The sequence below is a fragment of the Venturia canescens genome, chromosome 6 (assembly GCF_019457755.1).
Source record: "Venturia canescens isolate UGA chromosome 6, ASM1945775v1, whole genome shotgun sequence".
NCBI classification, from domain to species: domain Eukaryota; kingdom Metazoa; phylum Arthropoda; class Insecta; order Hymenoptera; family Ichneumonidae; genus Venturia; species Venturia canescens.
In genome coordinates this window covers 11,554,266-11,582,265 of record NC_057426.1, presented here as the reverse complement: position 1 = coordinate 11,582,265, position 28,000 = coordinate 11,554,266, and the positions used below count along the sequence as shown (strand labels likewise).

The 28,000-nt window shown below is 43.6% G+C and overlaps 3 protein-coding genes across 7 annotated transcripts; 2 read left to right on the top strand and 1 right to left on the bottom strand.

The window, feature by feature from the left end:
• The first annotated feature begins 2 nt into the window (after positions 1-2).
• LOC122412589 (hemocyte protein-glutamine gamma-glutamyltransferase-like) lies at positions 3-7,944 on the top strand. Its single transcript, XM_043422252.1, has 8 exons — positions 3-478; positions 4,122-4,598; positions 5,348-5,574; positions 5,653-6,257; positions 6,333-6,430; positions 6,663-6,953; positions 7,099-7,259; positions 7,336-7,944. The coding sequence occupies exons 2-8, from the start codon at positions 4,124-4,126 to the stop codon at positions 7,615-7,617; spliced, it is 2,139 nt and encodes a 712-aa protein (XP_043278187.1). The 5' UTR covers positions 3-478; positions 4,122-4,123; the 3' UTR covers positions 7,618-7,944.
• Positions 7,945-13,785: 5,841 nt separating this feature from the next.
• Positions 13,786-23,725, top strand: LOC122412181 (extensin-like). 5 transcript variants are annotated; one of them, XM_043421549.1, is made up of 14 exons: positions 13,786-14,410; positions 14,503-14,638; positions 15,263-15,376; positions 15,793-15,914; positions 16,009-16,205; positions 16,300-16,457; positions 16,723-16,788; positions 16,946-17,103; positions 17,445-18,770; positions 19,216-19,277; positions 20,311-20,417; positions 21,403-21,447; positions 22,535-22,762; positions 22,840-23,725. In XM_043421549.1, exons 1-14 carry the CDS (start codon positions 14,366-14,368, stop codon positions 22,986-22,988), a joined length of 2,913 nt encoding a protein of 970 aa, XP_043277484.1. In that variant the 5' UTR covers positions 13,786-14,365; the 3' UTR covers positions 22,989-23,725. The 5 variants fall into 5 exon arrangements, with proteins under 5 accessions (XP_043277484.1, XP_043277485.1, XP_043277488.1 ...); XM_043421550.1 differs by having other exon boundaries at positions 22,830-22,994; XM_043421553.1 differs by lacking the exons at positions 20,311-20,417; positions 22,840-23,725 and having other exon boundaries at positions 22,535-22,625.
• Positions 23,726-24,295: 570 nt separating this feature from the next.
• LOC122412378 (neprilysin-2-like) lies at positions 24,296-27,774 on the bottom strand. The gene is made up of 8 exons (XM_043421851.1): positions 27,309-27,774; positions 26,800-27,209; positions 25,970-26,181; positions 25,769-25,900; positions 25,514-25,654; positions 25,337-25,431; positions 24,656-24,994; positions 24,296-24,582 (listed from the first exon to the last, which is right to left on the bottom strand). The coding sequence occupies exons 1-8, from the start codon at positions 27,772-27,774 to the stop codon at positions 24,401-24,403; spliced, it is 1,977 nt and encodes a 658-aa protein (XP_043277786.1). The 3' UTR covers positions 24,296-24,400.
• Positions 27,775-28,000: the final 226 nt, after the last annotated feature.

The following is a 28,000-nucleotide window of genomic DNA, read 5'->3' as shown; positions in this document are numbered from 1 at the left end:
CTACTCACTTAATCGTGATAAAAAATGTCTTGGTTCCAAACTACTTAACGAAATAAAGAGTCGTGGCAGCTATTCTTAAAATCATTTAGAAGCGCGGCTCTTGAAAAGTTCTTCATCGAAAACACCGCGATTCGAATTGTCTTACAAAATGATTTTTTCAATATTTCTTTAATGACAGCACTCCGGAGAAATATTCGGAATCAAGCATTTGTCACTTTTCTTTTTGTGGTCCATCGTGCTGCACCCGTATCGGCTGTGTAGGTCATAACACATAGTTTTTTGAAGCGTTAATCACTCGGTCAACGATGCCACATCGGTGGGGAGTTTCGCGGTCCTATCGAAGGAAGCCGAACCCCTTATAAAAAGGCAGATCGACACCGCGGTCCGTCAGTCCAACGAGATCCACTGATTTCTCCACACTAATTCCCAGATTTTTTGCCCAGATTGTTTCTTCGAGTGTCTTTTACAACTTTCGAAGGTCAGTTGATCAACTATTCAAATTCTAGATAATAAAAACAAGCGGATACGGAAAATTTCGATCTAAAAACAGACTCCACGATCGTTCGAAATTCCTTTTCACAAATTTAACAATCGCCTGAGCTATTTATGTGGAAATATAAATATGCTAATCAGTAATAAATTGATTATTAAGATATTGAGAAAACCATGCATGGGGAAAATGTATTCGTTTTTTATGGTAAAGAATATGTTATTTTTCAAGAATTTTTAATGCAGGCAACAATTACAAACAACATAGTATTTTCTGAATTTAACTATTTTTCGTCCCTTGAATTGTAGACAGCTTTATGTGGACAGTAAAATGTGATGCACGTGATAACTATATTTCGTTTTGTTTTCGAGAAGTGTTATTCGTCATGTCAGACTAGCACTTACCGATAAGTGGAAATTTATTGTAAATCACAAATTTCGACTGTCAGCATAGTAAATTCTCTGATAATTACACGAATATACACCAAATACTTGTGACATTTTACCATTCATACAGTTTTTTTTCTCGGTTGCCCGAAAATACTTTTCAATATAAACATTTGAAGTGACCGAAAACATTTTTCACCATGCTTATAGAAAAAAAGACTCTTCAGTCTTTTGAATAAAAGGTCTTTTTACTATGGTGGATAGAACAATTCTTATTACTGCTCTCGAATAAATGTTGCAATCCAATACGAATATATATATTGTAAAAAAATTATAGTTTTCAGTTTAATACAGTTAAAGTTAAAGAATCGACAGAGATGGAGGGAGTTTTACGATGATTTATCCCAAATTTAGCATTCGTTGAAATAACAATGGAAAGATTATTAACAAATAAAGTCTACAGTATTTTTTCACTAATTTTATAAGACGAGCCAACAAATTTTTCAAAATAATGCATCAAATTTGACTACGTTGTGGAATAAATCACCAATAGATTCAGTTAGAAAAAACTTACGTTCATGAATAATCTTATCGAAATTCCAGGCTCCCTTTTCTCTTCTCCACTCTCGTCTAACGTTATCTCCTAAAAACATACTCCCATGCAGTCTTTCGATCTATAAAAAATAATCAAGGGACATCGTGTTTTCTTCAAAGCCGCACTAATTGATGGAAATCTATGGGAGGCAGTAGCTGCTTCAATTAAATTGCGTCTATTAAAATTTTGTTCTAACTAGTCCACGGACCCCATGCTCTTTCGGCAACCGAGAATAACATCACACGGACGATAGAGTTTTAAAAATAAGTATCATTTATAGCGACAAGCAGATCATTATATATCTAGTGATGCAAATCGTGATGAATGATTCTAAAAGTCGCCTCCCGGAGTCCGAATCTGCGCGCGTAACAACAATGTGTACTTTGTTTTTCATTTACATAACGCATTCAGCTATTTAAACAAATGAACACATCCTTCCAATACCGGTTTCATAGCTTTTTCGCTTCGCATGATCGATGAAATTTGAGCCTTTTTCTCGCATTCGCTGCGAAAACAAATGGTCAAAATGGTAAAAATGTTTTTCAACTTCCAGCCTGAGAAAGAACGAGTCAAATTTAAAAAATCGTTTGACATTTATAGTTTCCTTACAATTGTATAAATGAATTTCAAACATAATAAACAAAGAAGAAGCGCCTTCGAAATAATCGATTAAGTGACTAACGGATCGGACTAAAGCTATGAAATACATAAAAAGTGATTCATAGCAGAGATCGAATCCATTTGCTGTTACAAAATACGCGTAACCTCGTGAGCTCGTGTACAAAACGACACGAATAGCGAGAGGATTTTCCCGGTCTTGGCGTAACCGTGTCTCCTCCGCGGGCGCGCGAGCGCGCGCGTTCCTATTAATCGAAGACGGAAATACGCGAGATGTTTTCGTGACGAGAAAGGAATCAAGGCCATTTTATAAATCCAGAGTCAACGATTAAGAGTTTTTATTTGAATAAAAAATATTTTTATTCCAAAGATACACCTCAGAAATGTGTTTATTATTAGTCTTTATTCGGAGACAGAATTCCATGGAAATCAACTTTTTTGAGCGTTGGTGCCATCAACAGTTTCCCAATGACTCACGCTGTACGCGTTAATCCAATGATCATACACGCACAAGTTTTAAGGCACGTCGTTGCTTCCTCGTGCGTGTCCTTCGAAATTGTAAAAAGGAATATTGTCAATACTGTTGCGTTTTCAAATTTGGTTCTGATACTCGTTCAATGCTGAGGATGCTCCAGCGATGTCGCAAAGAATGATTTTTATACTCGGTCGAGTCATCGGTGCGTCCTTGCACTCCGTATCCACATTCACCTCACGTGGAGATACCGATTTCTGGGCATTGGTAATCTGGCCTCGTGACCGCGATGATTTTCAATCGGTTCGTATCACACGAGTGATGATGCGATGACGGAGTTAGTTTCTCGATGACACAGGAATTTGTGGTAACCGACGAGAATTACGTTCGCCCGGATTCGCACGATTGAAATCCGCAGAAACGGACTCACCGCGTTCCGCAATCGAAACCGGAAGCAGCAGATTCCAAACGAGCGAAGAGGCGCTTTGGGAGTGTCCGTCTTGAGAATCGATCAAAGCGAGTCTCATTTTCAAACACTTGTTCATCGATGAGGCGTCATCCGAGCGAGTTTGGTGTCGGTTCTCATCGACAACCGACGTTAAATTTTTATCATTTCATTTATTTTTGAAATTCAACTAAAATGATATCGAACTAAGTGCGCATGTCACATCGAAAATAATCCATCCGTGGACATCTCATCGCCAAAGACACGTGCGCTGACGTATGTTATGTACGCAAGTGTTCTGGGTTTTACGGAACTCCCATCCGAGCATTACTGCCCTAAATTTCGGGGATTCATCGATTGATAACACAGGTGTTTTCTCCTTATAAGACCCGAAAAATAGAACCCCGAACACTTGTGGCCAAACAAACCCAAACAAAAAAACCCCGGACCCAAATCTGGCCCCATAAAAAGCTCAAGATTTGCGGCACAACTAGCATTCCGTTCCGTACCTAGAGTCGCGTTTATACTGTTCGCAGTAGTTCGGTTGCCATTCGGTTAGCCGTCTTATACTTAACCTCTGAACGAACTCCAGGTCTTGTGTAGTAGAGAGCGAATCAACTTCAGCAACGAAGGAGTTAAGGTATTTTACTCCGATACGAGACTTCAAATATTTTCCAATCATCTCGACTTTTGATTTTGAATATTTACGATCGATCACGAAATCTAATAGCGACCGCGCATCAACGAGTTCGAAGACACCTCTCCGGCAACGTATATCACTTATTGTAATTCACTACAACACCTTATATGTTATATCAGAAATATATAGAGAATCCTAGATCCCTCTATCATGTTCTACGATTGTATTTTACTAAAAATCTATTTTCATTAAAGAGTGTATAAAGAATCCTCGATCTCTTTGTCCACGACTTTTAATACCTTTTCTCAATCGCAATTAGACAAAAGCAAGACTTCTCGAGGTCTTGCTTTGCGTTTGCCGCTCGAGGCTCGAACACCCGAACCTTTCCTTAACGCTCCTCCCCGGACGTGACAAAGTCGTTTTTCCCTTTAGATCGTAATCGAGGTGCGTTGAAAAGCAATATTTTTCGTTCCAGATATGTCTGCGAACGAACCGTTGGTCATTGAGTCGGTGCACATGTACGAGAAGGAGAATGCCACGGCTCATCATACGTGTACATTCGAGCTGGTCCACCTGGAGCCGCCGACGCCGGTGCTTCGACGCGGTCAGACTTTCAATGTTGCGCTGCGTTTCAACCGCGAGTACGATGCAGACACGGACATTGTAAGAATGCTCTTCAGCTTCGGTGAGAAGCCAAACGCGATGCGAGGCACCCACGGTGTCAGCACCGTCAACAATCGGGGCTCGTACCTCTCCGATTTAGAAGCTTGGGGCGTGAGGCTCGTCGGAGCCAACGGAAAGGACCTTTCGCTCGAAGCGCGCAGTCCGGTCGACAGTCCAATCGGGGTTTGGTCTCTGAACATTGAAACTACGATTTTGGGCCGGCGGAGATCACCCAATACGTACAAACATGACAGAGACATTTATCTGCTCTTCAATCCGTGGCTCAAGGGTAATTTTTCACAATATGTCAAATAACCAAATTGTAGGACGGTCGACATTTCAAAATTTTTAAAGTTCTCACATCAGATTGGAGAAAAATTCTTATTTCCGATCGCCTATTCAGCAGATCACGTGTTTAACCGAATTCTTCGAATTCGTATTACTCGAAAATATAAAATATTTCGATAATTTTCATTTCGAATGCAATTTTAACGGACCATACGAATCTCAAAAGTTCGCATATATTTTCGAATTGAAAATGGAGAGTATTGTTGTTTTATAGACAGAACAGAATATAGAGTAGCAAAAAATCGAAAACGATTTTTTCGAGCCTATAACTTGGCAGAATAGTGATGGCTCGGAAAGGCGAAAGTCAAAAGTTTTGAGCTCCGTTGCATTTCTTGATTTTGATCGGTCGACTTTCCAACGTTTCGCCATTTTGGTCTTTCAGTATTTCAGCCTCAGTAATATTTGGTCTTTCGTTAAAGAGTGATATTCGAATTTTCGGAAAATCGATATTTCTATTTTCGATGTAAACGTGCTCGGAGCCTTGAAGTTTCTACTTCATTTATTTTCGACATTCAAAGCTCTAGTCGAATTCATCTGTCTCCGTATTATCATTCGAAGTTAGTAACTCGAGATTGGAGCTGTTTGAAATTTTAGTCATTCTAACATTTTATCCCCACCCTTATGGATGAATAATCAGTAAAGTGAGATGTTGAAAGTGTTTTGATTGTCGTCCTCTTAAAAAATTCCCAGAGGATCTCGTGTATATGGAAGACAAGCAATTGTTGGACGAGTACGTTCTGAACGACGTTGGAAAAATTTGGGTCGGACCTTACGGCAGTTCCCGAGGTCGGGAGTGGGTCTTCGGCCAGTTCGACGCTTGCGTACTTCCCGCCTGTATGCTCATGTTCGAAAGATCCGGACTCAAAACCGTGGCCCGTGGAGATCCAATCAAAGTGTCCCGAGCCATATCAAGGGCCGTAAGTAGAATTTTGCCAACCGCGGTGGTCGCGACGAAGCCCCGAACCAGAGTCAACAATCCGTGCGGTTGCCCATAGGTAAACGCGAACGACGACAACGGGGTGATCCTGGGCAATTGGAGCGGTGAATACGAGGGCGGAACCGCACCGTCCGAATGGACCGGAAGCGTGCCGATTCTCGAAGCCTTTTTGGAAACAGGTCAGCCGGTTAATTTCGGTCAGTGTTGGGTATTCGCCGGCGTCGTCACGACCGTTTGCCGTGCTCTCGGATTGCCCTCGAGAGTCGTTACCAATTTGGTTTCCGCCCATGACGCCAACGTCACCCTTTCGATCGATCGCTTTTACGACGAAAACAATCAGGAGCTCGAAACGGATCCGACCAATGAAAAAGACGATGCCGATTCGGTGTGGAACTTCCACGTGTGGAATGACGTCTGGATGGCCAGACCCGACCTTCCCAAAGGCTACGGAGGCTGGCAAGCCATCGATGCCACACCGCAAGAAGAATCCGACGGCATCTACCAGTGCGGTCCAGCGTCCGTTGAAGCCATACGCCAAGGAGTCGTCGGATACAACTACGACGTGACTTTTATGGTTGCTACGGTCAACGCGGATCTCATACGTTGGAAAGTCGATCGTTCCACGGACTTCGGATACTCCAAGATCGATTCCAATAAATATCAGTGAGCGTGACTAATTATCGCCGCGTCAAGATCGTTAGATCGATCGTTGCTAATTTATTATCGCTTCGATTGCAGCATCGGCCGTATGATTCTCACTAAAGAACCTTGGATTTTTGATCCGAATGGTGATAAAGACAGGCAAGACATCACCAATGTGTATAAAGCACCCGAAGGTGAGTCCGGTGTAACTCCGAACAAAATTTGGTTTCATAAAATTTCTTTATTTTTTTCATCCGCATGAGAGGATTTCGTAAGCGCCGAATTTTCTATCAAAGACAAAAATCAAATTATTTCTCACGTCGGCTTGTTTCGATTTAACTATGCGAATCGCTCGCGTTTTTTACGTAACTCATTTGCACAAGATTTCAAGCGATCCGATATAAAAATCAATAAATTTAATTGCAGGCACCGAAGCGGAACGTTTGAGCCTTTTACGAGCGGTTCGTAGTACCCAAAGTGCTAAAAAATATTATTCCCTTCCCGCCCCGAATAAAGAGGACGTCGAATTCGATTTGATTGATATCGAAAGAGTGAAAATTGGTCAACCGTTTACTGTGACGGTCAACATAAAGAACAAGTCGACCGAGCGGCGCACTATTTCAGCGATTTTGTCTGCTGGAAGTGTTTATTACAACGGCGTCAAGGCCAACGTGGTGAAAAAGGCATCCGGTGAATTCACCATTCATCCAAATGCCAGTGAGTTTTTTTTTCTATGATAGATTATTTCTCACGTTTCTTTTTTCGTCCGAACAACCTTTCACTATACCGGAAAATCAAGGCCCTCGAGGCCTTACACGTGCTGCTCGGAACAGCGCTAACCCTTCAGTTTTTTTGCTCGTAGGCGAACAACTTCGAATGTCCGTAACCGTTGACGACTATCTTGACAAACTGGTCGAATACAGCATCATGAAATTATCGGTCATAGCTACAGTTAAAGACACCAATCAGACTTGGGCGGATGAAGATGATTTCCAAGTGATCAAACCCACCATCAAAGTTGAGGTACTCAAAGGTCATTTGGAACTTTCACTTTTTCCCAATACCACGAATAATTCATGGTCCACGTTCCTCTTGACAGATCGATGGCGAACCCGTTGTCGGTAGACCTGCCACGATAACGCTCAGTTTCGTAAATCCCCTTAAGAAGACACTTACCAATTGCGTTTTCAACTACGCCGGTCCCGGTCTCTCGAAAAACAAAAAAATTCAATTCCGGGACGTCGCTCCCGAGGAGGACGTCAGGGTTGAGCATCAGCTGGTTCCACAAAAGGCGGGACCCCAGAAGATCATAGCGACGTTTACGTCCAAACAGTTGACCGATGTCACCGGATCAGCAGCCATTGACGTCTACGACGAATGAACTTTCATTTTCCTACTTAAATACCGAGCACACCCTTTTTACTATAACTCGATTTATGCACTTTGTGCTCAACATTTGCGTCGACGCTCAATGTATATTTTACAGCTTCGAACTGAGTTGCTGAGTCTTCCCAGTCTGCTTTTGTTTTGCCGGAAATAAATCGACGTACGATATCTTCAACTTGGCCACTCTTCTACAATAAAACTTGACTTTTCTATTTTTTAAATGATTTTAATCGTTACCAAGAATTGTTACTCCTAAAAAGTGTCTCGTTGTAAGATTAATCCCATACATCAATGGGATGAAATAAAAACGTTTTGAAAAGTCGAAAGTGCAAATTAGCACCAGTGTCTGTCTGTGAGCTCAAAGGGAGCGTGACGTCTACGGGTTAAAAGTATACAATAAAAATATTTACCATTGTAGTGTAAAATTTATTAAAAATAATCATAAAGAGTCGCAAGTTATGGAAAATTGTAGCGCCCAAAAGACGAAAGAGCACACGGTCCCGTAGACAACGGTGAGGAGGCTGTTTCTCGACAACAGAGAGAATTCCCCACTCTTGTGCGTTCGTACAGAGTTTTTTTTACAATCGTTCTTCACCTTTTCATCGAATCCAGCGATCTCGGGATGACGGTTCTCTTGATTATCCTCATGCAGTTTTGGCTCATCAATTCCACAAATAATCCCGCATCCGTCCTGACTTACAGCGACGTTTGCCGCGTCGTTGAAAAGCTCGTTGATTATGATTGCAACGTCGTCCTCAGGATTGGCTTCGGGATCTCGAGCGATTTGTGAGTGTTCGACGTTAGTTGTCCGTCTCGTTTTGGCTTCCCTCTCGACTTCGCGGCAATGAATTTCCTGCGTTTCGCGTTTAATCCTAATTTCTCGTGCGGCCAAATTGGCTCGATGAATTTCCATTGCTTTGTAGAGGTTTTCACCTCGTTCGAGCACAATGCCCAGAGCGAGGATGGCTTCCCGTGGCACTTGGTCGGCGGAGGTGCCGAATTGTCCTGCGGAAGTTCCGCGCCACGGCACCAGAGACGATCTCGACGAGGCGGACGACGAGCAGCCGTGATTCGGTAGATCCAAGTCCAATAAACTGGCACGACTCGAAAGGTCCAATTCCTCGACGAGCTTGATCCTGCTGAATCCAGAGGTGATCCCTGGACCGCGAGAGCTTTCGCCGACCGCCGCATCAACGACGCTCAATCGGGGCTCGATCTGACAAGCGTCCTCGATGGTCCTCGGCCCTAAAACGTCCGCGGATCGATCCACGTACAAATAATCCTGACGGTCGGTGTTTACGAGTTTCGATACACCTTGCGACTCCGCGTAATCCCTGCCGCAGGCCGCATCTCGGGAATTTTCGTACGGCGTCACTTGAGAACTCCCGTTCAATTTGCGCGCTCCCCGAAAGCAGACCCCGCGACTCTTGACGAAAATATCGGGAGCTTCGGTGTTAACTTCCCTCGAGATCGATGTTAATTCCAAGAAATCTTTGCCGCAGGAGACATCTTTGGATGCTGTGTAATGACGCTGACAGCAGTCAGTGGAGACTTCCCGCGTCGCCATTGCCGTTTCTGTCCACACGTTCGTCACCGGTTGAGATTTATCGTCGGTGATGGAATCCTTATCGACCATGTTGGACTGGGTCTGCGTCGCAGCGACCTCGGAGGACTTGCTGCTTTCCAGCTTCGAAAGAGCAGTCGCACTCGTAAAGGGAGAAATTGAGGCGTCGACGAAGGTCGCAGGATTTTCTGGCTCCACGCTGCTCTCCTGTGGGTCCTCCGAGAAGTTGGACTTGGACGAGCGCATACTCGTTTTTGATATCGTCGCGCTGGTGTAATCCAGGGAACACTGTTCCGCATCATCCTTGGTAGATTCGGCACAGTTCACTGTCGAGTCGCTTTTTAAATTGGCGGAAGAAAAGCATTTCCCGGAAGGAGCTTCCGCAGCGGGCCGAGCTGGTTTTTCCGTTTGAGGTTCGGCAAGGATCGCAAGTTTTTCGAACAGCGTTCTCGAAGTGTTTGGTGAATTTTTCTCCCCCCGTAGCAACGGGGATGACTTTTTTCGGCCCGTGCAAATGGGCACTTGAGACTTATTGCTTGAATCGCTCGAGATCCTCGATCGTATCTCCTTCACATCCCTGTTGACGCTCTCGACATTGACTCCCTGATGGCAGAGTATGCTTTTCAGTATTTTCAGTGATCGTGCGTGCTTGTTTTGGAATTTACTGCTCGTCCGATTGCCAGCATCGAGAATTTCGCTCGCATCTTTTTCACGGAGCTTCGAATCCTTGGCACCGCAAGGAGCGTTTTTCGAATTGGAATTCGACGCAGCGGACACGGATCCGGACAACTCTGTGTCCGTATTAATCTGCGAATCCACAGGTGTGTCGTCGAGATTAGTTTCTGAGGATAAATCAGCGTCTCTCTGCACCCGAGACGAGTTTTTCCAAGGCTTTCGGTAGAGCTGTTTCACGGGCCCGGAGCAGGCTGGAGAATTCAACATCGATTTCGAGGACGGTCGTTCGCCCACCGCCGTCGAACAATCCGCTTTTACGGCGACGCATCGGATACTCGATTCTCGTCTGATCGGGTGAACGAAAGTCTTTGATCGCAAGGCTGGAATGTTTGTTTCGCGGTTGGTACCCGAGGAGGCACTCGTTTTATAGTTTTTCATGAATTTCCTCTGGTCTCCCGACGGTTCGCGACTGCTCGAAGGTTTCAACGTCCTCCCTCGAGGTTGAGCTTCCGGAACTCGGTTTCGCGATGTCTCCTGGGCCGTTGATGGACGCTGCAGCCTTCGTGTTTCGAAACTCGTGCATTTCGACGAATTTTCTAATCTTTTGGTCGTAACAGCCGGAACTTGCTTGTTTTCTACCGTCGAAAGCGGTAAACCGATTTTTTTGTTTGGAGCCTGTGAAGTGGCGCATTGCGCGAACCTGGACGGCCCGGAATTCCCGGGAACGCTCAAGGACGACGCGAGCTTCGCGTTAGGCTCCGGATTCTCGTCTGGCTTGTCGCAAACGCACCTGAAGTTCAAGCGTCTTGAACTTGAGGTGTTCCGGGTCTTCGTCAGAGAAAGATTCTCCCCGGCTTTTGACAAATCTTTTGTGTTCTTATCTGTCGTTAGCGAGCCATTGCAGCGACCACTTGTCACGGATTTAGCCGCAGGCCTGAGCCGTTTCTCGGCGAAATTTATCGCTCTGGGACTTTGTATCTGCGACACTGTTATCATTTCACCTTCGATGTAATTTTCAGTCTCGCTCCTTGGGACGGTTTCCTTCCCTCCCCTCGTTTTACACGATTCTTCGATAAATCTCTGCACGGGACTTCGAGGACTCTGCTCCATGGATTCGGTCTCCAGATCGTTTTCATCTTCCGTCTCCGAGGCATTTTTCCGAGCGTTTCTCTTGCGAAGCTGCTTGCCAATTTTCCTTCCCCGTTTGACCACTAATTTTGCCCGTCGTATTTTTTTCCCATCGGCCCCGCTCTTGCAAGAGCTCGAAATACTTTTCTTCCCTTCAGACAAGTGCGGCGATAGCTTCGCTGCCGTGTCCGATGATTCCTCGTGGTTGGAACTTTTCGTGCTAGCGTTTTCCGCCTCGGCAGTTGTTCTGTCCAGCTTCGTGGGCCTGAAATCGACGCGATTTTCTTCTCCCGCGTCGGGCCTGCATCGAGCCGGTATGACGCGCTCCTGATTGAGGATATCGGGCGCAGGCTCAGCGATAGCCTCTCCGGCATCGACGAAGATCGGTGACGAGCGCGACGCGTCCATGAATCTCGTCGAATTGATGGCAATTTTTGAGCGAAAATCGAAAGATTTGTTCAATCCTCCGGTGAAATAAGGAGGAAAGTCACTGTTGTTCGCCACCGCGAATGCGGCGGGCCAGAGGTCGTCCTCGTAGTTGATCCTCCTGTTGCACGTGATCCAACTTGGAGAATTTTGGTCCCTCGAGTTGCCGCTCGCTCGCAGTATTTCGCCAACAAGATGTTTCGGCGTTCTCGAGTGCCCGACCTCTCGGAAATGCTTTTCGTTCAACCGCGCGCTGTTGGCGCCGCAGAGATCAGAGTGGACCCGTCCGCGTCCCGAGTCTCGGAGGCCGTCGTTGGTCGGAGTGACATCCAATTCGATTTTCCTCATCGTCCTCTCTCCGGATGGAGCCTCAAAGTCAGCGCCACAATCCCGAGAGGCTTTGAGCCGCGACCGGTCGCACGACCACCTCGTAAAGTCCGGTAACATGACCGGACCGCTGCCGGTCTCAATTCTCACGGGAGTGGCGGAACAATTGTGTGGCGCATCGCTCAGAGGATTCCCGCTCGTTTTGATGCTCCGGAATTCGTGGGCAGTCGTAGAAACGAGCTGAATGAGGTCGTTCCAAGCAGCGGTGTCGCGGTCCTCGTTGGCCGAACGAAAATTTTCGAAACTCGAGGAACTCGGTCGATTTTCGGAACGGATTCCAACAACCCGATCAGCCGAATCATGCAGAATGCTTAAAATGCCGTCTATATTTTTGCGCACTTTATCGTCTCTCCGATTTTCGTTTTCGCGGTTGCCTTTGCGAGCTTCCTTCGAACCGTTACTCTGAGACATCAAGTTTTCCGGCAATTGGATCCCGCCTCGATTGAGAGATCGAACGAACGAGTTTATTTCGAAGCCCGCCGGGCCGCCCCCACCGTTATTATCGTTCGCCGGAACGTCGATCAAGCAGCCGGAATCCCGATGACGAGGGTTGCGTGCGCCGGGGAAGAGCCACGATGGATGATGCATAACTAACGCCCGAGGCGACGGAACGCGAAATCATCGATAATGCTACCTTAAACACCCGAAAATTCCCTGAGTTTGAAAATCCCTGATTTAACTATTGTCACAAGTTTTCATTGTTTTTTTCAAGATAAAAAAAAAATTACTAATTCGTACGATTTTGACCAACTGACACATCGTTTGACACACCCGAGCCGTTTAAAACTACCGCTGTTCCTTTGTCCCTTTCGATTTCTCCTCCTCCCCCGATCATTTCTTTCGTCCAAGAATCGTCGCCGTGTGTGCTAACCTCGTTTTTATAGCACTGAGCGGAGGAGAAATTTAATCGAACGTAAGAACAGTTACAGGAGATTGGAAAATGGGAAAACCCCTCGATCGCCGATTCGATCGAGGAAATTCAACTTCACCGGAAGTCAGATCTAAACTTGATAGTATACCGTGGCGTTCAATCGTTGCACTGCAAATTATCTGTCAGAGAAGAGGTTAATTGTGTTGATATTTTAGTACATAAGAATCTTTTTATAAAGGACCGAAAGAGTAATTTTTTTAAGAATCATTAAAAGTGTGAACTAATCGAGCGCAAAATTCCGTGTTTGGAATCGACTTTTAGATTTTAAAAGAGCTTAATTTTTTTTGGAGTTGTAATTTTTGAGTTTCACCCATTTTTTTAAATATGAAATTTTAGAAAACGTTCATTATTTTTATTCTTATTTTCATTTTATTTCTATATTGTTATATTATTTGCATTTTTCATTACTTTTATATTTCTAATTGTATCTTATTTTTATTTTTATATAGCTTCATCTTTTTCTTATGTTTTTATCTTTATCTTTACTTTTACTAATTTTTGTTTTGTATAATTGCGTATGTATTCGCCATATTACTGGGACGCTGTGTTTTTATTAATTTTGACTCTTCCACATCTTGCGTACTCCCTTAACCTTTAAAGGACGGGTCTGGTCGAAATATCGAACACACTAGTGCGGTCGGGTACTCGAAAAATTCATCGATGTTGTGCACATTTCGTGTTAAAAAAAGGTCGATTTTAACGTAAAAATCTCCGTTCTAATTTCTTTATGTAGGTAAATTAGAGGTTTCAAATTAATAGATTCCCAAAAAAAAACGATGGTATTGTTTTTTTCTCGACTAGTGTAGTTGTTCTGCTTGAACATACATTACGCATATGAATATAAAATCATTGGAGATTTTTTTTTAAGAGCATTAAAATTACAGGCGTTGTATATTTACGTAGACGTCAGCATTTCCTTTATAATTAATTATTTGTTTGAAAAAAGTTATCGGCAATGTCAATTCCTTCGTTTAAATTTTCATCCGATACTAGCGCCGTGGGAAAATGAACGTTACAGGAGCAAGTTTGACGGCCATCTTTGTTGTAGCATCGTTCGACTACGACTCGTTAACTCGAGATAGAATTTTACGTCCCGTTCGGTCCCGTTGAATATAAATAATGTTTGATTTATATCTTATTACTGAAAGTTAGTCAGTAGCATTTCGTTATTTATACACGATCGATCAATTTATAAATTTATACTCGTTTACACTTCTTAATATTCGTGTAAGTACCTTTCGGTCAAGTTGAATAATCAAGAAACGAGTGTACTCGTAATACGAATGTGTGTAAAAATCGATGTTTTTGAGAATGAACGAATGAGTAATCGTGCGGGAATAAGCGTCTATTTTTTCACGATTTTCGCCAATAATAATTCGTGACATTATTAATTGGAAGAATACAAAGACGACAACCAGTTTTTCTTCCAGTTTGTACTTTCGTTCGTCCAAAGATTGGTTCAACAGAAAGAACGAAATAAAAAGTTGGCACTTAATCGTTTCCGGTTTTTCGCGTAAAAATGTCGTCGCCGCGAAGTTTAACCACAACGTTCTGGGATTTAATATTGAAGCAATAACCGTGGTTGAGAAACTGACAACACATGTTGGTGCGAAAATCGAGTAATTGGTTTCCATGGCGAAAGGAAAATTTCGGGCCTCCAATGGCAGCAGCAACAAGGTTATATTTTTATTATTTTTTTCCTGATCTAGTTTTCTACTGTTTTTTTTTATTGAATGTTCATCCCAAAAAATAAAAACTTCCTCTCTTAGAGTCAAATGCCCGCAAATGGTGGCTTCAAAGGCGGCGAATTGTACAGCACGGAATTTGAAATCAACGAAACTTTGCCAAGCGCGAGAACTCTACTTACCAAAGGCTATGTTCAAGATGAAATCAATCATTTTTCAGGTATCGTATATTTTGAGAGCTCGTGAGCACCTTACCTCGTTTCACAATGTTTTTTTCACCATACCCAACCCTAAAACTTTGGGTAGATTCTTTCATTTTTTAACAATTTCTAACTTCAATGATCTGAAGATTTGTCATCATATGTAACTGTTTTCATTGGTAATATAATGATATGAAATAAATCAAATACAAAGAAAGGTTGTGATGCTTCAAATCTCGGATGTCGTAGAAGGGTTTTCTTTATTATTATATCATTTAATATTATTGTGTATTATTGATCAACCCCTTAGGCGGCAATGACGTCATAGGGTGTAAAAAATGAACGCTGTATGGCGTCATTGCCGCTTAAGGGGTTAATCTGTGCCTTTATCCAGGTTCAAAATCAAACATGTGTATCGGTTTGGGAATGACGATATTGCATTCTTAACACACAAACAAATATTTTGGATTCTTCTTCAGTAGATTTAAAAATACATGAGCAGTAACGGACTATGAAAATGAAATAAGCTTTTTGTCCATTTTTTTGTGATAACAACTATTAACATTTTCTTGATTTGTTTTATCACCTTTATTATAACGCGATGTACACGTGAACTAACTAACATGAAATGTATAATGATTCAGGAGCTACGGTCTCAACACGTGGTAGATTTATGACCGAGGCTGAGAAAAAACGTTGTCCCAACGAACGTCCGCTCTACCTCTTTGTTCAAGGACAAAACAAACTCAATATTGATTGTAAGTATAAATTACGACATTCTAAGGTTACACAAAAAATGTATGGTTTTTATTGATGAACAAAAATAGAAAAAAAATGTGCAAACAACAACTAACACAGGTAGTTGCATTTGAATAGTTTCCGTCGACTTATCTCTATCAAAAACTTGAAAGAGGACGCATGGCAAAATATTCTCAATATGCTGTCAATGAACATACTTTATAAGGTTATCACTCTACAACAATTGCTATTGACAATTGTTTAAATCATTCATCCAAACAATCATTGTTATGTTGAGATATGAATAAAAGTTCGTTGCTATGAATATTTCACAAAGACAAACTTCATTTCACTAATTGACCTGGGAATAGTAGATGAAATTTTACCTAGATCGTACTGCAGGAAAGTGTAAATTGCAATGGTTTTTTTCTTCTAGTGGCCATGCAGAAAATCAATGAAATCATCAAAACAGAGCACCAAAATTCACTCAGTAGGCCAAGCAGATTCACAAATGCACCTCCGCCGCTTATGAGTTTACATTCCGGAGTCCCATCTGTCGTAAGTTTCATTGCGCCCATGACATAGAATATATTTTTCCAAAACTTTTTATTATCCAATTATTAATATGATTTTTCGACACTGCTGCTCTCAGGAAAAAATTTGTATCGGAATAGACAACGCGCCTCCAGGGTTTGACCTTCGGGGTCGGATAATTGGGAGCGGAGGTGCAAATCTCTTGTATATTCGCGGCGAAACCGGCGCAAATGTCACTTTGCGAGGACGCGGTTCGCAATTCATCGATCCTGCATTAGGTACTGAATCTCCAGAGCCACTTCACTTGTACATAGAGTGAGTACGCCAATTATCAATTCTTTTATATAAAAAAAGTTTCTCTATTTTATTATTATCCAGAAAATTTTACATGGAAATTATGATTTTGCAGACATCAAAAAATGGAGGGCCTCCAAAACGCCAAACAATTAGGAATTAATTTAATACAAACTATGCAATCGGAACTCCAGTCTTTTATACAACAACAACCACCCCCTGTTCAACAACAGCAAATTCTTGAAGCGCCGCCTATACAACAAATACAACAAGGTTTGTTCATCGGACTTTTGTCTCACATTCATTCATCAGTAGTACGATCCCTGAAGCCCCTTCGTTGCACATGTTTACCTGAGAGGGTTCTCCTCTCACATGCGGTCGTATCATGTGAAAATTTGATGATAATTCTGAGAGAAGCAAAAAACGTTTCGAAACGATGCGTCTTATTAATTGTAGACGTTCAAAGTTTATCGAAAAATTCTAAAAATGATCCTTGAAATTCCGTTTGTTAAATATTACCGATTTTTTTCCCCATTAGCGCACTTCCAGACGATGAACATCGGTGCACTTACTCAATCCAACGTAGTTACTATTCAGCATCAGGGTGAGTCGATTTCAATGAAGCTGTATGTTTAATTTCGAAATAGAAAATTTATTGGAAATCGTCCATGTTTCTATCGAGGAGACCTGATTTAGGTATGAAACGAGCGAATATCTAGATTCGAAATGATACTAAATGCAATATTTTCAATTGCATTCAGATATAATTCAGCATCCCCAAAGTAGTGTCGTGACTCTACCTGCAACGATACTAACGGCAACGATGCCGGGTGCCCCGGGCGCGGGAGTGACCGCACCGCCTCCTGGTGTGCACGTTCCGGCACACGGAGGTCCAATGGTTCCGCCGAGTCAGAATCAAGTATACACAATTCCCTTAACTTCAGTTCAAAACCTCCAAGGACTCTTTGGGTCTTTTGGATAGAAAATAGTGATGCTTTAGGAAGATTTGATTATTGTACTTTTAGTTTTTTTTTTTTTTTTTATGCATTACGTATCCAGTTCCGATGTTCGCTGCGAGGTACTGTGAGTTTTGCATGCAGTTATACGCTTCCACGGGGATGCATGTGCTCGCACCGAATATCGGAACGTTCTCGATGAATTTGACACGACTCCGGGATGAAAGTTATGCCTCCTCGGAGGGTTTGAACCCTCAAAAAGCCGCTAAGCATCTCGATCGTAATAAAATAATTGCCTACACAGGAGCTGCAAACGTTCATGTCACCGCCGCCGGTCGGTCAGGTCCAGCTAATCGGGCCACCGCCGACGGTAAGTCAAGTTCAGTACCAAATCCACTCGGGGCAACCGTTGCACATCCAAATGCCGCCTTCGTCGCATTCCTCGCCTCAGCCGGTTGCGCAGATGTACGTAATGAGTCAGCCTCCACCGCCGCCGCCACCTCCGACTTCGGGGCCGCCGTTGCTACCCTCGCCTCAGCAGAATGCGGGTCCGCCAACGTTTATTGCGAGTTCGAGCAGCGGGCCTGCTGCCGGCGGAGGAGGTGCCGTTTCCTACGTCTACGCGCAGCCCAACATGTCACAGCCGACCTCATCGCCCTCGCATACTTCGATAGAAACGGTCAATGTGAATCTGCAACAACCGCCGCCGCCACCACCACCGCCGCCGCTGACTCAGCAGCCGCCACCTTCGCTGTTACATCTCCACTTTCCCCCGCCAAATTTCCCGCCGAACCATCCACCACCGCCGATTCCCCACACCTACCAAATACAGTATCAGCAAATGCAGCCTTCGGGCCCTCCGACTCAAACCCAGTTTGTCCTTCAATCCGCGGAACACTTGGTCCCTCAGCCCATCCCTCACAATCCGGAACATCAACTCGTACCCCAGCAGGTCGTCCAATCCCAATTCGAGGGACAACCTCCCCCCCTCTCGCTTCAGGTCCCGCCCCCAGCGAGCCAAACGTTCCTCATACCTGCGGCCCAATCGCCCCATCACCACCCCCATCAGCCTCAACATCATCTTTCTCCGCAACAACCGCCTCTGCCCTCCGGGGCCGAAGTACCGCCGCCAGGTTTCGAGTGCCCCATGGAACAGGGACTCCCGCCCCCTCCGCCGCCCCAACCCGTTCCACCTCCCCAAATGGTCCCACCGCCCAGTCTCAACCAAATGCCCAGTTCCATCAACATCTTGACCAGTGTCCCACCACCCCCGCCGCCCCAGTCCCAACCGATTGTTCAGAACGCCCCGTGGCTCTATCAGGCGCCGCCACAACCGTCCGGATTGTCAGGCTCCCCGCATCAGCAGCAACACCAGCAACACCAGCAACAACCGCATCAACATCATCCACAGCAACAACAGCAATCCCGTCCCATACAGCTTCAGACTCAAATCCATTATCACACTCAGCAGCTGCACTATCAAAACGGCCATATGCAGACCCAACTTCATTACACCGTTCAACCCCCACCCGGGCAACAAGCGGCTTTCGAACTCCAGAAACCAGACGAGCCGGAGCAGCAGAAATGCCAGGGTCTCAAAAGACGATTCGCTGATGTCGAAGGACCTCAGGTTAGATTTTATATTCGACAAAACTTGACAACCGCGCGAGGCTTCGACCTGCAACGGGCCACTTCGCGAGCTTATTCCCCTGCGTTAAAAACAAATATTCTTCAAGATTCTTTCTCTCCAAAAATCCTTTTGAATCGAATGGTTCACACGGATCGATGCCAAAAAATGGGGTTTCCTCACGATACACGCTTTAATGCAAGTGCCAAAGACATTGAAAATTGCGGATTAGCGAATCCTCGCGCTGAATTCATGCCCTAAACTCGGTCACGTTACGAGACTTTGTCACGTTTCTACAAAAAAATGATTATTGTTCCTATCTCGGATGGAGGAGGTCGAAACTATAAGTTTGAATAAATCTCTCATGACGAGACCAACGATTAGGGCGTGAGCAACCGATTGGTGGGTTAGCGAATATCATTGGCTCATTTTTTTTGTCCTTTGACAGGAGGCTCCCCCGTATCAATGCGGGCCACCTCCTCCGCCTCCGCCTCAACGACAAGGCAATGGGTAAGTCGACCTTTCTCGCTACTCGATACATCCGAAAGTACGAAAGCATAAAATAAGTAATTAGTGTTTAATTATAGTTATAGGAGGGCGACGTGCCCTGTCCAGTTTTGGGCTCAAAACTTTCCTCGTACACCACGTTCTTTCTCTGTTCTTTTACACGACTCTTGATCTCTGTTGCTTTCGCAACCTCTGCAACACCGGCTCCATTTAATATTAATTAAGAAGGTGGCTTACGAACCACCGAGATCGCAGAAAAAGCATTGGCACTGTGCCGAGGATTCGAAACTCAATCTTTATACGGTTTTTCCAATAAATTTCGAGTCGGTTCTCTTGAAAGAGTTACTTATTTGTTGAAATAAGCAAAGCAAATGTCTTTTCCGTCGTACTTTGTAATTCGTAATTTGTAGTATATGTGGGCATTCGACGTAACTCGACCGTTCGAATGTCCGTTTGACGTTGGACCACGAAAACGTAAGTCGTATCGAAAACCGTATGGAAATTAAGAGGAAATGTGGCGAACGGTTGAGCGCGAGACCGAAACCGATATTTGTCTGTGGCCCATGCTCTTAAAAGCCTTGACACGGCGATCTAGAGCCCGATTTGATAATTCTAAGACGCGTTATTTTGCCCCATGAAAAATGCAGGAGGGCTGACTCATTTGCATTATCATTTGACCTTACAAATGATCGAATTTTCGGGGATTCCGACGCAGTCCTGAGGGTTCGGTACTTATTTTTTTTTTTTCCCTCGTTTAACAAAGTGCATTAAGCCGGCGTCACTCGCGCCCCATTGAAATTTTGTTGTACCGTGGACAAGAAAAAACAGACCAAAAGTTCTTTCATAGATACGTGGCTGCCCAGCTCATCGCGAAGAGAAGAAACGCGAGTGGTGCCGGATTAATAGTGTAACAATGACTCGGTGCCGTAATTTATTTCAGATTTGGGTGGTTCCGTTCGTCAACGCACCTTCTATACGTCCAACCGATCGGATCATGTACGTTTAATTAATAAGTTTGACTGAATTGTTCAAGCAGAGAAGGTGCGGAACGACAACAGCGGGCTTCGCATGGTCCTTCACCGGGAGGTGTGGGCCCGACCCACGGCGAACGAAACAAGCCGCTTTTACCGCCTCCACACCCAGGTCTGTAGCTAAGAGTATTTTTTAGCGAAATAATGCTGGATACCCCGTTTTTATTCGACTCTTTCGCACATTCAAACGAGCCTTTGGTCACGAATTAACGGAAATGTAGAAATCTCTATGCAAATAGTCTCAATGAGTTATTGCGACTGTGCTTTGAGCAGTGGAGCGGGGGGGGGGGGGGTATCGAGCACGATTTTCCAATACTCTTAGACCGTACTACATAATTGTAACGAATACGTTAAATCAATCGATCGATCGATAAGAACAATCGTCCTTGATGCAAACGATACGATTAGCCGGAGCATGCAGTTCGCGAATGGAGGTCGCTGAATTTTTTTCCATTTCGATATAGCGCTTAGACGAGGAAAAAAACAAAAGAAAAGATAAAGTTTATTTCCGCTGGAATATGCGTCGCCGTACTTCCTCTGGATGTCCTTATTTCTACAAGATTCTTTGCAACGTTTCAGTTACAGCCTTAGTGACTTTCGTTTTGCAGTATTTCCTTTCCTGTTTTTCTTTTCGTCGATACATTATTTTATTTTTCCATAGGGGATTCTGCACGTGACCGATCGACTCGAGATCGACTTATTGAGTTTCCATGTTTCAGAATTCTTTGTCCTGATCAACAGCTTTTTGGATTCTGCGACTGCATCCCAAATGCGAGTGCGTTATCAATAATCGAACAATCTCTTTGCCATCCACTATTTCAGGTCGTACCGGTCCTCTTGCTAACGTTTATTTTTTATCTTACACTCGTGCACATTATGTTGTCTCTATTTCTCAAGCTTTCGGCTGTTGAGCGGCCGGTGGTCGAATGCTGCGGAACCCCGTTTTCTCAACATCGATATAGAGGATCTTAGATCCGTTTGTACATAAATATATATAGATATACATTGTGTATGCAATTAATCAATCCCAGTTAAGCGGGCGGGGATCCTCCAAGGCAGATTCACTAATTTTATTTCGGTGTTGTCTCGTTATCCAGGTGAAAAACGTTGCTTGGATCGAAGACCCGGTGGACCCGGTACTGGTGAGTTGGCTCTTTTCAGAGATCGCTCGGATTATTTTAATTAGATTCTTCTGCCCGTGTTGGCCTTTCGCTCGTGCTTGGGGGGTCGTTGGGACTTGGAAGCTAAATTTACTATACGCAATTGCCTCGTTCTTGTCGTTCTTTTTTCTTATTAGAATGCACGTTCTTAGCAAAGAATGAAATTGCGTCGTGGACGTGTGAGTAGAGAAAACTTTCAACTTTTCTTTACGCGCTCGTTCGAGTGCGAGAGAGACAGCTCAAAAGCGGGTCACATTTTGCTCGAAGAGGCTTAAGAAAGTTGGTCAGGTACCGAGCAAGTGAAAACAATGAAACTATCGCGACTAGCGTATGTGGTGGCATGTAGTATTCAGCCTCCAAAGTTCAATCTTCGAGACAAATTGATTTATTCCAAACCCCTTAAATATTGAATGGATTTTACCAAGTCTTAGATACGTGCTTTGGATACTTTTCTAACAATTGCACGTTGAAGTATCTTTCGTAATTGTTTTTCATAATGTTCGCGAGCTTCGCGCGAATCCAATTTGTGTGCGTTTTATTCGAAAATCTGTTTTTATGAATTTCCCTCGAACAAGATATCCGGAGAGGGTGAACATTTTTTCAGAGAGTTCATGTTGTATTGGAATTCTTTTGATCAACGTTTGCTTCCTGACTCCTTCCTTAATAGTCCTTCCTTAATAGTTCGAGTCTAAGGGAAATTGTGCCCGCGGTTAAAACACCTCGTGACTTTTATTCCTCTCGAAAGCCGGACGGAATAAAAATTGAGGGAATCGTCTCCGGATGAAATGACTTGTAAAAAAAAAAGAGCTGGCCTCGTTGGCTATAAATTCCGTCTCCAAGTTTTTTCTACCAGGCTTAACAGCAAACAAAGAGGAAAGCCTGTTGATCTTCGATCACAAAGAATTTTGTTGCTTTTCCCTAAATTATTCATGACTCCGGAGAAAGCTTGGAATCGCTGAATCAGCATTGTAGCCCCGCAATTCGAGCTTGCACGTTTCGTCAGACGTTCGTTAGCAAATAGGAGTTTGATGAAGACCGACTAAAAATAGCGTTCCCCATATGACCGAAGGAAACGAAGGAAATTTCATGGTCGAGCGTGGCCCAGCACCGCAAATGCCCCCAGCCCCTTGGCAAGCTCACCACGTGCGAATGCATTGGGGAAGGCCTCCCCCGCCTCCACCACCGCCGCCGTCGTCGTCGTCCCACCGGGAGCCTGAGCACCACGTTCTCTATCCGGCTCCTCCGCCCGCGCCTCCGCCAACGAACATGCCGCCGCCGCAAATAAGGCCGGTCAGGGGTGAGCCATCCTTTAATTCACCTCGTCGAAAGTCCGCTTGAGACAGGAGCCAATTACCGATTTACAGTTTTCGGCAGGTCAATCAGACGCAAATCGTAACGGGGCATCGACGCCTGCCCACCGATCAACGTCATCTTGTGCCATAACGTCAGCGACCTTCGACTCGAATCCTCCTCCCCTCTTTCAAAAATCATTGCGACCGAATCGAGCCCGCGTATACATTTGAGTTCCTACCCCCATAACTTGCCACTCCTTCCCCTCCCCACCGAGACGAATCAATCCATCTCTAAAGCCTCTCGATCGTTACAATTATTTTATTTTTGTCTCTTATCCCGTTGCCACGTCTTCGCAATGTACATTTTCAAACTTATTTATTGTTAGTTAAGACTTTTAGGCTTAGAACCGTGTTACGTTGGACATGCAGGGAGTACGAAATCTCGCCATACTCGAGTGTTTTTTTCTCTCGTTAAGCGTCGAGGATTCAATCACGAGCGTAATTTCAACATTATATTATACGAGGTGCTCGGATCCGCGTCTCAAATATTTTAGATAATCATGGACCACGATATTTTAGTAGAATAAAAATGCTCGCAATTCATTTAATACGTAATTCTTCTCCTCCCATCCAATGGGTTTATCGGTTTTCAATGAAAACCTCTTAATCATGTTCACAACGGGACGTAATTTGAAGATAAACGATGCCAAGATCAAACTCAGAATTCAAACTCTCCGGAGGTACTTTTTTTTTTTTGTTTTTTTTTGGATCGCTATTCCAAAACTGACACATTTTTCAAGTTCTCGATTTCCTCGGGATACGATCCTCTTTCGTAGCTTAAATCATTCGAGATGCGGAAATGGCCACTCTGTATAAATGAACATAGTTATAACTACAATGTACAGTCAAGTTGCGCGTTACGTTATTGTGTACAGACGTAATAAAATTGTTGTTGCTATTTATATGAACCACTCATGAATTCTTATTGCATTATATTGATATTCTCTTGTATTACGTCGTGCTCAGCGTTGTTTGCGAATTATTATTTATTCATGCAGCCTTTCCAGATGGAGCAACGCTAATTATTTGGAGCTCCGGCTCTACTTTGATTCGGGCTAAATGAATCAAGCAGAATATACGATGTGCATGTGAAGAATTAGCTACAAAAAATCTCATTTTTCTAGCAGCGTGTTTACGTTTTGTGACTGTAAAAATATGAACCCTCGTCATTGTAAATTGTGTGGAAATGGGATGTTTATTTGAAAGTTCCACTAGATTATGATAATTCTTGACAGTGCTCACATCGATCAGCTTGGTCGTGCCGATATTCTTCCACGAAATTCTCCCAGAAAAAAGAATTTTTTTTTTTTTTTTCTTTTACTATAGACAATCCGTTCGTATAGATTTTGAGTCCAGGTACGAGGAGCGACTAGCCTTTTACATTTGCACTCTTATTTTCAATACCTGGCGTCCAGATGCTGCCACGTTTGTGGATGATGAAAAAAAAGATATTTTTCTGGAAAAACTTTCAGCTGGTCTCGTAAATATGCAGCACGCTCAATGATTCGTAAACGTTAAAACTGTGCATCACGATTGCGATAACGAATCCCTTAACAGCGAGAATATTTGTGTGTGTGTTTTTTTTACGGTAGCCACATTTTACACTTTTGGGGAGGATTCATTTTCGATCCCTTCGGACAACTGAAATCTTGGGCGAAGTTACTATTGTGGGCGACCATGGCATTGTATTGCGGTTTCTGGTTTCTGTCGCAATCCGAGGCGACCGCGGAGATCCAGAATAATTGTTTGGTCGTATAACTTAAACCTGTGGAGACGAGGGTCGAATGGAGAGGCTTGCAGGTTCAATTCTTATTCTGTAATCCATCCGAATCGCTCACCTGGCAAAACGGTGCTACGGGCGTGCGGGAAACGTTCGAAGATCGCTTTGTAAGTGATTTCCGCGGCTCCGATGAGCCCGAAAATCGGCGATATCTCGTCGATCGGCTTGACTTTACCAATCTCGAGGCAATTCTCCCGACTTGCGAATTGCCGCTGCGTCGTTTTCGACCACCACGATGCCTCTCGCCAGTGACCACTGACGTCGATGTACGAACCCTGACGACAAATCTGATAACCCAAAGCGTTAGCAATCTGCAAACCGATCGATGCCAGAGCCATGAAATCCAGCTCTGGAATCAGACTGAAAAAATCTTGCAGAACCGTCGCAGCTGGAATGTCTGGAATTGAAAATTTTCAACGGTTCACCAACTATTTCTGACTGAGCACGACCTTCCAACTGACTCTCCAATAAACGTACAAATTTTATTCGTTACGCGATCCGGCCTGACCCTCGTCTCGATAGCCGAAAAGGGAGTTTTGAAGACCGCAACCATCGTCCGGTTGTCTCGGCGATGAAAAATGTACGAATTTCTCGAACGTCCCAGTTGCAAGTAATATTGATCAACCAGGAAAACGTTTACCTCCCGAAAGAGAACTAGCGTTGCATTCGGTTGAGTAAATTCCAGCTAAAATGTCCCGTCGATCAACATTTCGGCGTTTGTCGCCTTTTGTTTCCTAACTTATACTCACTCGATCGAAATAACGATCTTCGAATATGTTGTCCGGAAAGAGATTCACGTAACCGGTTTTTTCGGACTTTTTAGCTGCCTCCAATCTGCGAGAAGGAAATGAGACAATTTCGATTGTTGAATAACATTCCGTTACTTGGCTATTGTCTTGGAAACAATTCACTTCACTGAGTCTGATGATCCATCCACGGAATTTTCTGAAACATCTCGACAGCTTCGTTGTAGATGATCATCCATATTTCGTGAATTTTTTGCCGGATACGCTGACCAGCCATTTTAGCCAAAATCATTTCCATCGATTTGCGAAATCTTGAAAAAAATCGATATTTGCGAATGACACTTTCGGTGTACGGTCAGGCAATGATAGCATGAATCGTTGCTTTGCGAATGTTGGTACAAGTCGAAATGGATAACGCAATTTACATGACAAGTGTGGAGTCGAAGCATATGTTTTCGGTCTCCTCTTGGCTGCTAGCGAATGTCAATGACAGTTGAGGTCTGATGAAGAGCGAGAGATCGTCTACGATTGAGAGAAACGCGTAATTCGCTTGAACACTGAAAACAAAATCCGCAATGCACTCGCTCATTGATTCCCAATAACAAAGAGTCGTGATTTTTTAATACCTTTTCTCCGTTGTTTCGAGAATATTACCAATTTTCGACATATAACAAACGTCGACGATTACGCAATTACGATCTGATAAATAATTCGCCTGCTTTCGTGTGAGCATCGATCTTATGTAGTCCATCCAATTGACAAAGGGAAAAGTTTTTTGGAGTTGAGCTATCGTCATAACTTTTAGCTCGACGATTGGCATGTTATTTACGAAAGTTATCTGCAATGGAGAGATAAATTTTCGAAATTCGCATGTACAGTAAATGGTTCGAGCCGATTCATTCCCGAACTCTGTATCCTTGAAAATAATGATACTCTCAGTGAGAGTGGTGAAAATTGATTAAACATTGTAACTCTATAAATATGAAAATAACGTGAAACGTCTCGGTGTTTGATGGAACTTGAGAGGATGGATCAGTCGGTGTATCGCAATCGCGAGTGCGATAGAGATAGCTGCAAATTTCGACTTCGAAAATTCCAAATTTTGGTTTGGGTGTAAAAAATTTAAGAAATCGTAGGAGTCGAATAAACCTACGAAAATCTTTAATTTTGGTTGCTGGAGCAAATAGGAGTTGAACATTTATACAAAACGTCGAATTTACATCGAAGTTTGAATTTTATAATAGTTCTTATCGGGCAGGTTAATTTTCCCGTTCTTTTGAATCGTTGGAACCATTTTAAAAATATCTGTGACAAAAACGCGATGAAAATGTTTCACACTTCATACGAAACGACAGAAAAGTTCAGTTCTTACAATCAGTTATAAGATTTAATCTGATATGGCGTAAAAGGAGGTTGAATTATCGAATGTTCGTCGTGGGAATTTCTCCTGAAATGCCTTATTCCGAGAAAATGTTGAAAATGTTACCATATGAAGACGTTTAGCGAATTGTAGAGCTTCATCGATATCGGCCATGTCAGGGTTTTTGTTTTCAGCAATGCGTTCGGCAATCTTGAAATATTCTTCAGCCCGTTCGAACATTCTATTCATCGTTTCTCGGTCGACCATATATTTAGCTCTTTCAATAGTAAGCTCGATGCTGTCGTTCGCGTACCACGGTTTTTCGACGTTTTCGTCATTCAGGCCAACGTGAATAAACATTCTCGGTAGAAAGCCCAAGAGACGGGCACATTTGCTGAACTTGTCCCACGCGAAGTGTTTGTCTTGCCAATTTTTTGTTATCAATGGCCACCCGCCCAGACGTTTCAACAATATTCGAACTCCAGCGAGAGCCTCAGCAGGGCTGACTGGAAACGGTTTTTTGGTAGAAAAAAGTGGTACTAGCTGAGTGGAAAAAAAATTTAGCAAAATTCTTCTAACGATCTGATCATTGTTTCGGTACTTACCAATTTTGCAGCTCTGCCAGTACATTTTTGCCAAACCGATAGCTCGATGTTCCTCGATTCTGTAGGGCTGATTTAATTCTTCGATAAGTTTTTGGCGAATCCACGTCATTTGCATCGAATGGCTGGTCGGGGTGAGCCCACGTTGACTCTGGGCCGCGGCGGTTTTCTCGTAGTTCGCGAATGCTTTGCCACAGGCAAATTCGACGAAATCGTCACACGGATCGACGCTCATATCAATGGATTCGGACAACCGATTGGCTGCAATTAATTCATTAGTATCGAGTTTCAATGAGCTATTTTTGATTGGAGCTTTCGAACGCTTGCCTTGTTTCAAGCACTCTTCGTGCAAGCACTGCTCGCCCTTAACAACTTGTGGTATGCGCGCAAGATTGACCTTGAATAAGAACACGCAGACAATTGTGAGAGCCGCGTTTCCGAGGGAGCTCGAACCTTCTCTGTGATTCATCGTTTGCTCAGCGTCAAAACTCAACTCGTTTCAAACTAACCCGAATGAAACGCAAACACTGTTAAACGCGGCCGCTCTCAATTCGGGAAATATTAATCCCCGTTCGAATCGCTTTGCGTTACGACTTCTCGTAAATGAACTGTTGATATTACGCAAAGTGGGCAAAAATGCCTTTCCCCGTTTGAAATTACGAACACACGCAATAAAGTCGAACTTGTCGATTGCT

Excerpts from the sequence above, each read along its gene's own strand:
- LOC122412589 (XM_043422252.1), top strand. The coding sequence starts at position 4,124 with ATGTCTGCGAACGAACCGTTGGTCATTGAGTCGGTGCACATGTACGAG. Across the intron at positions 5,575-5,652 it reads CCCGAGCCATATCAAGGGCC|GTAAACGCGAACGACGACAA; the intron begins GTAAGTAGAATT and ends GGTTGCCCATAG. Across the intron at positions 6,431-6,662 it reads TGTGTATAAAGCACCCGAAG|GCACCGAAGCGGAACGTTTG; the intron begins GTGAGTCCGGTG and ends ATTTAATTGCAG.
- LOC122412181 (XM_043421549.1), top strand. The coding sequence starts at position 14,366 with ATGGCGAAAGGAAAATTTCGGGCCTCCAATGGCAGCAGCAACAAG. Across the intron at positions 17,104-17,444 it reads TTCCGCCGAGTCAGAATCAA|GAGCTGCAAACGTTCATGTC; the intron begins GTATACACAATT and ends TTGCCTACACAG. Across the intron at positions 18,771-19,215 it reads CTGATGTCGAAGGACCTCAG|GAGGCTCCCCCGTATCAATG; the intron begins GTTAGATTTTAT and ends GTCCTTTGACAG.
- LOC122412378 (XM_043421851.1), bottom strand. The coding sequence starts at position 27,774 with ATGAATCACAGAGAAGGTTCGAGCTCCCTCGGAAACGCGGCTCTCACA. Across the intron at positions 26,182-26,799 it reads CAACATTTTCTCGGAATAAG|ATAACTTTCGTAAATAACAT; the intron begins GCATTTCAGGAG and ends TCTCCATTGCAG. Across the intron at positions 24,995-25,336 it reads TTTCGATCGAGTGAGTATAA|ACATTCCAGCTGCGACGGTT; the intron begins GTTAGGAAACAA and ends TTTCAATTCCAG.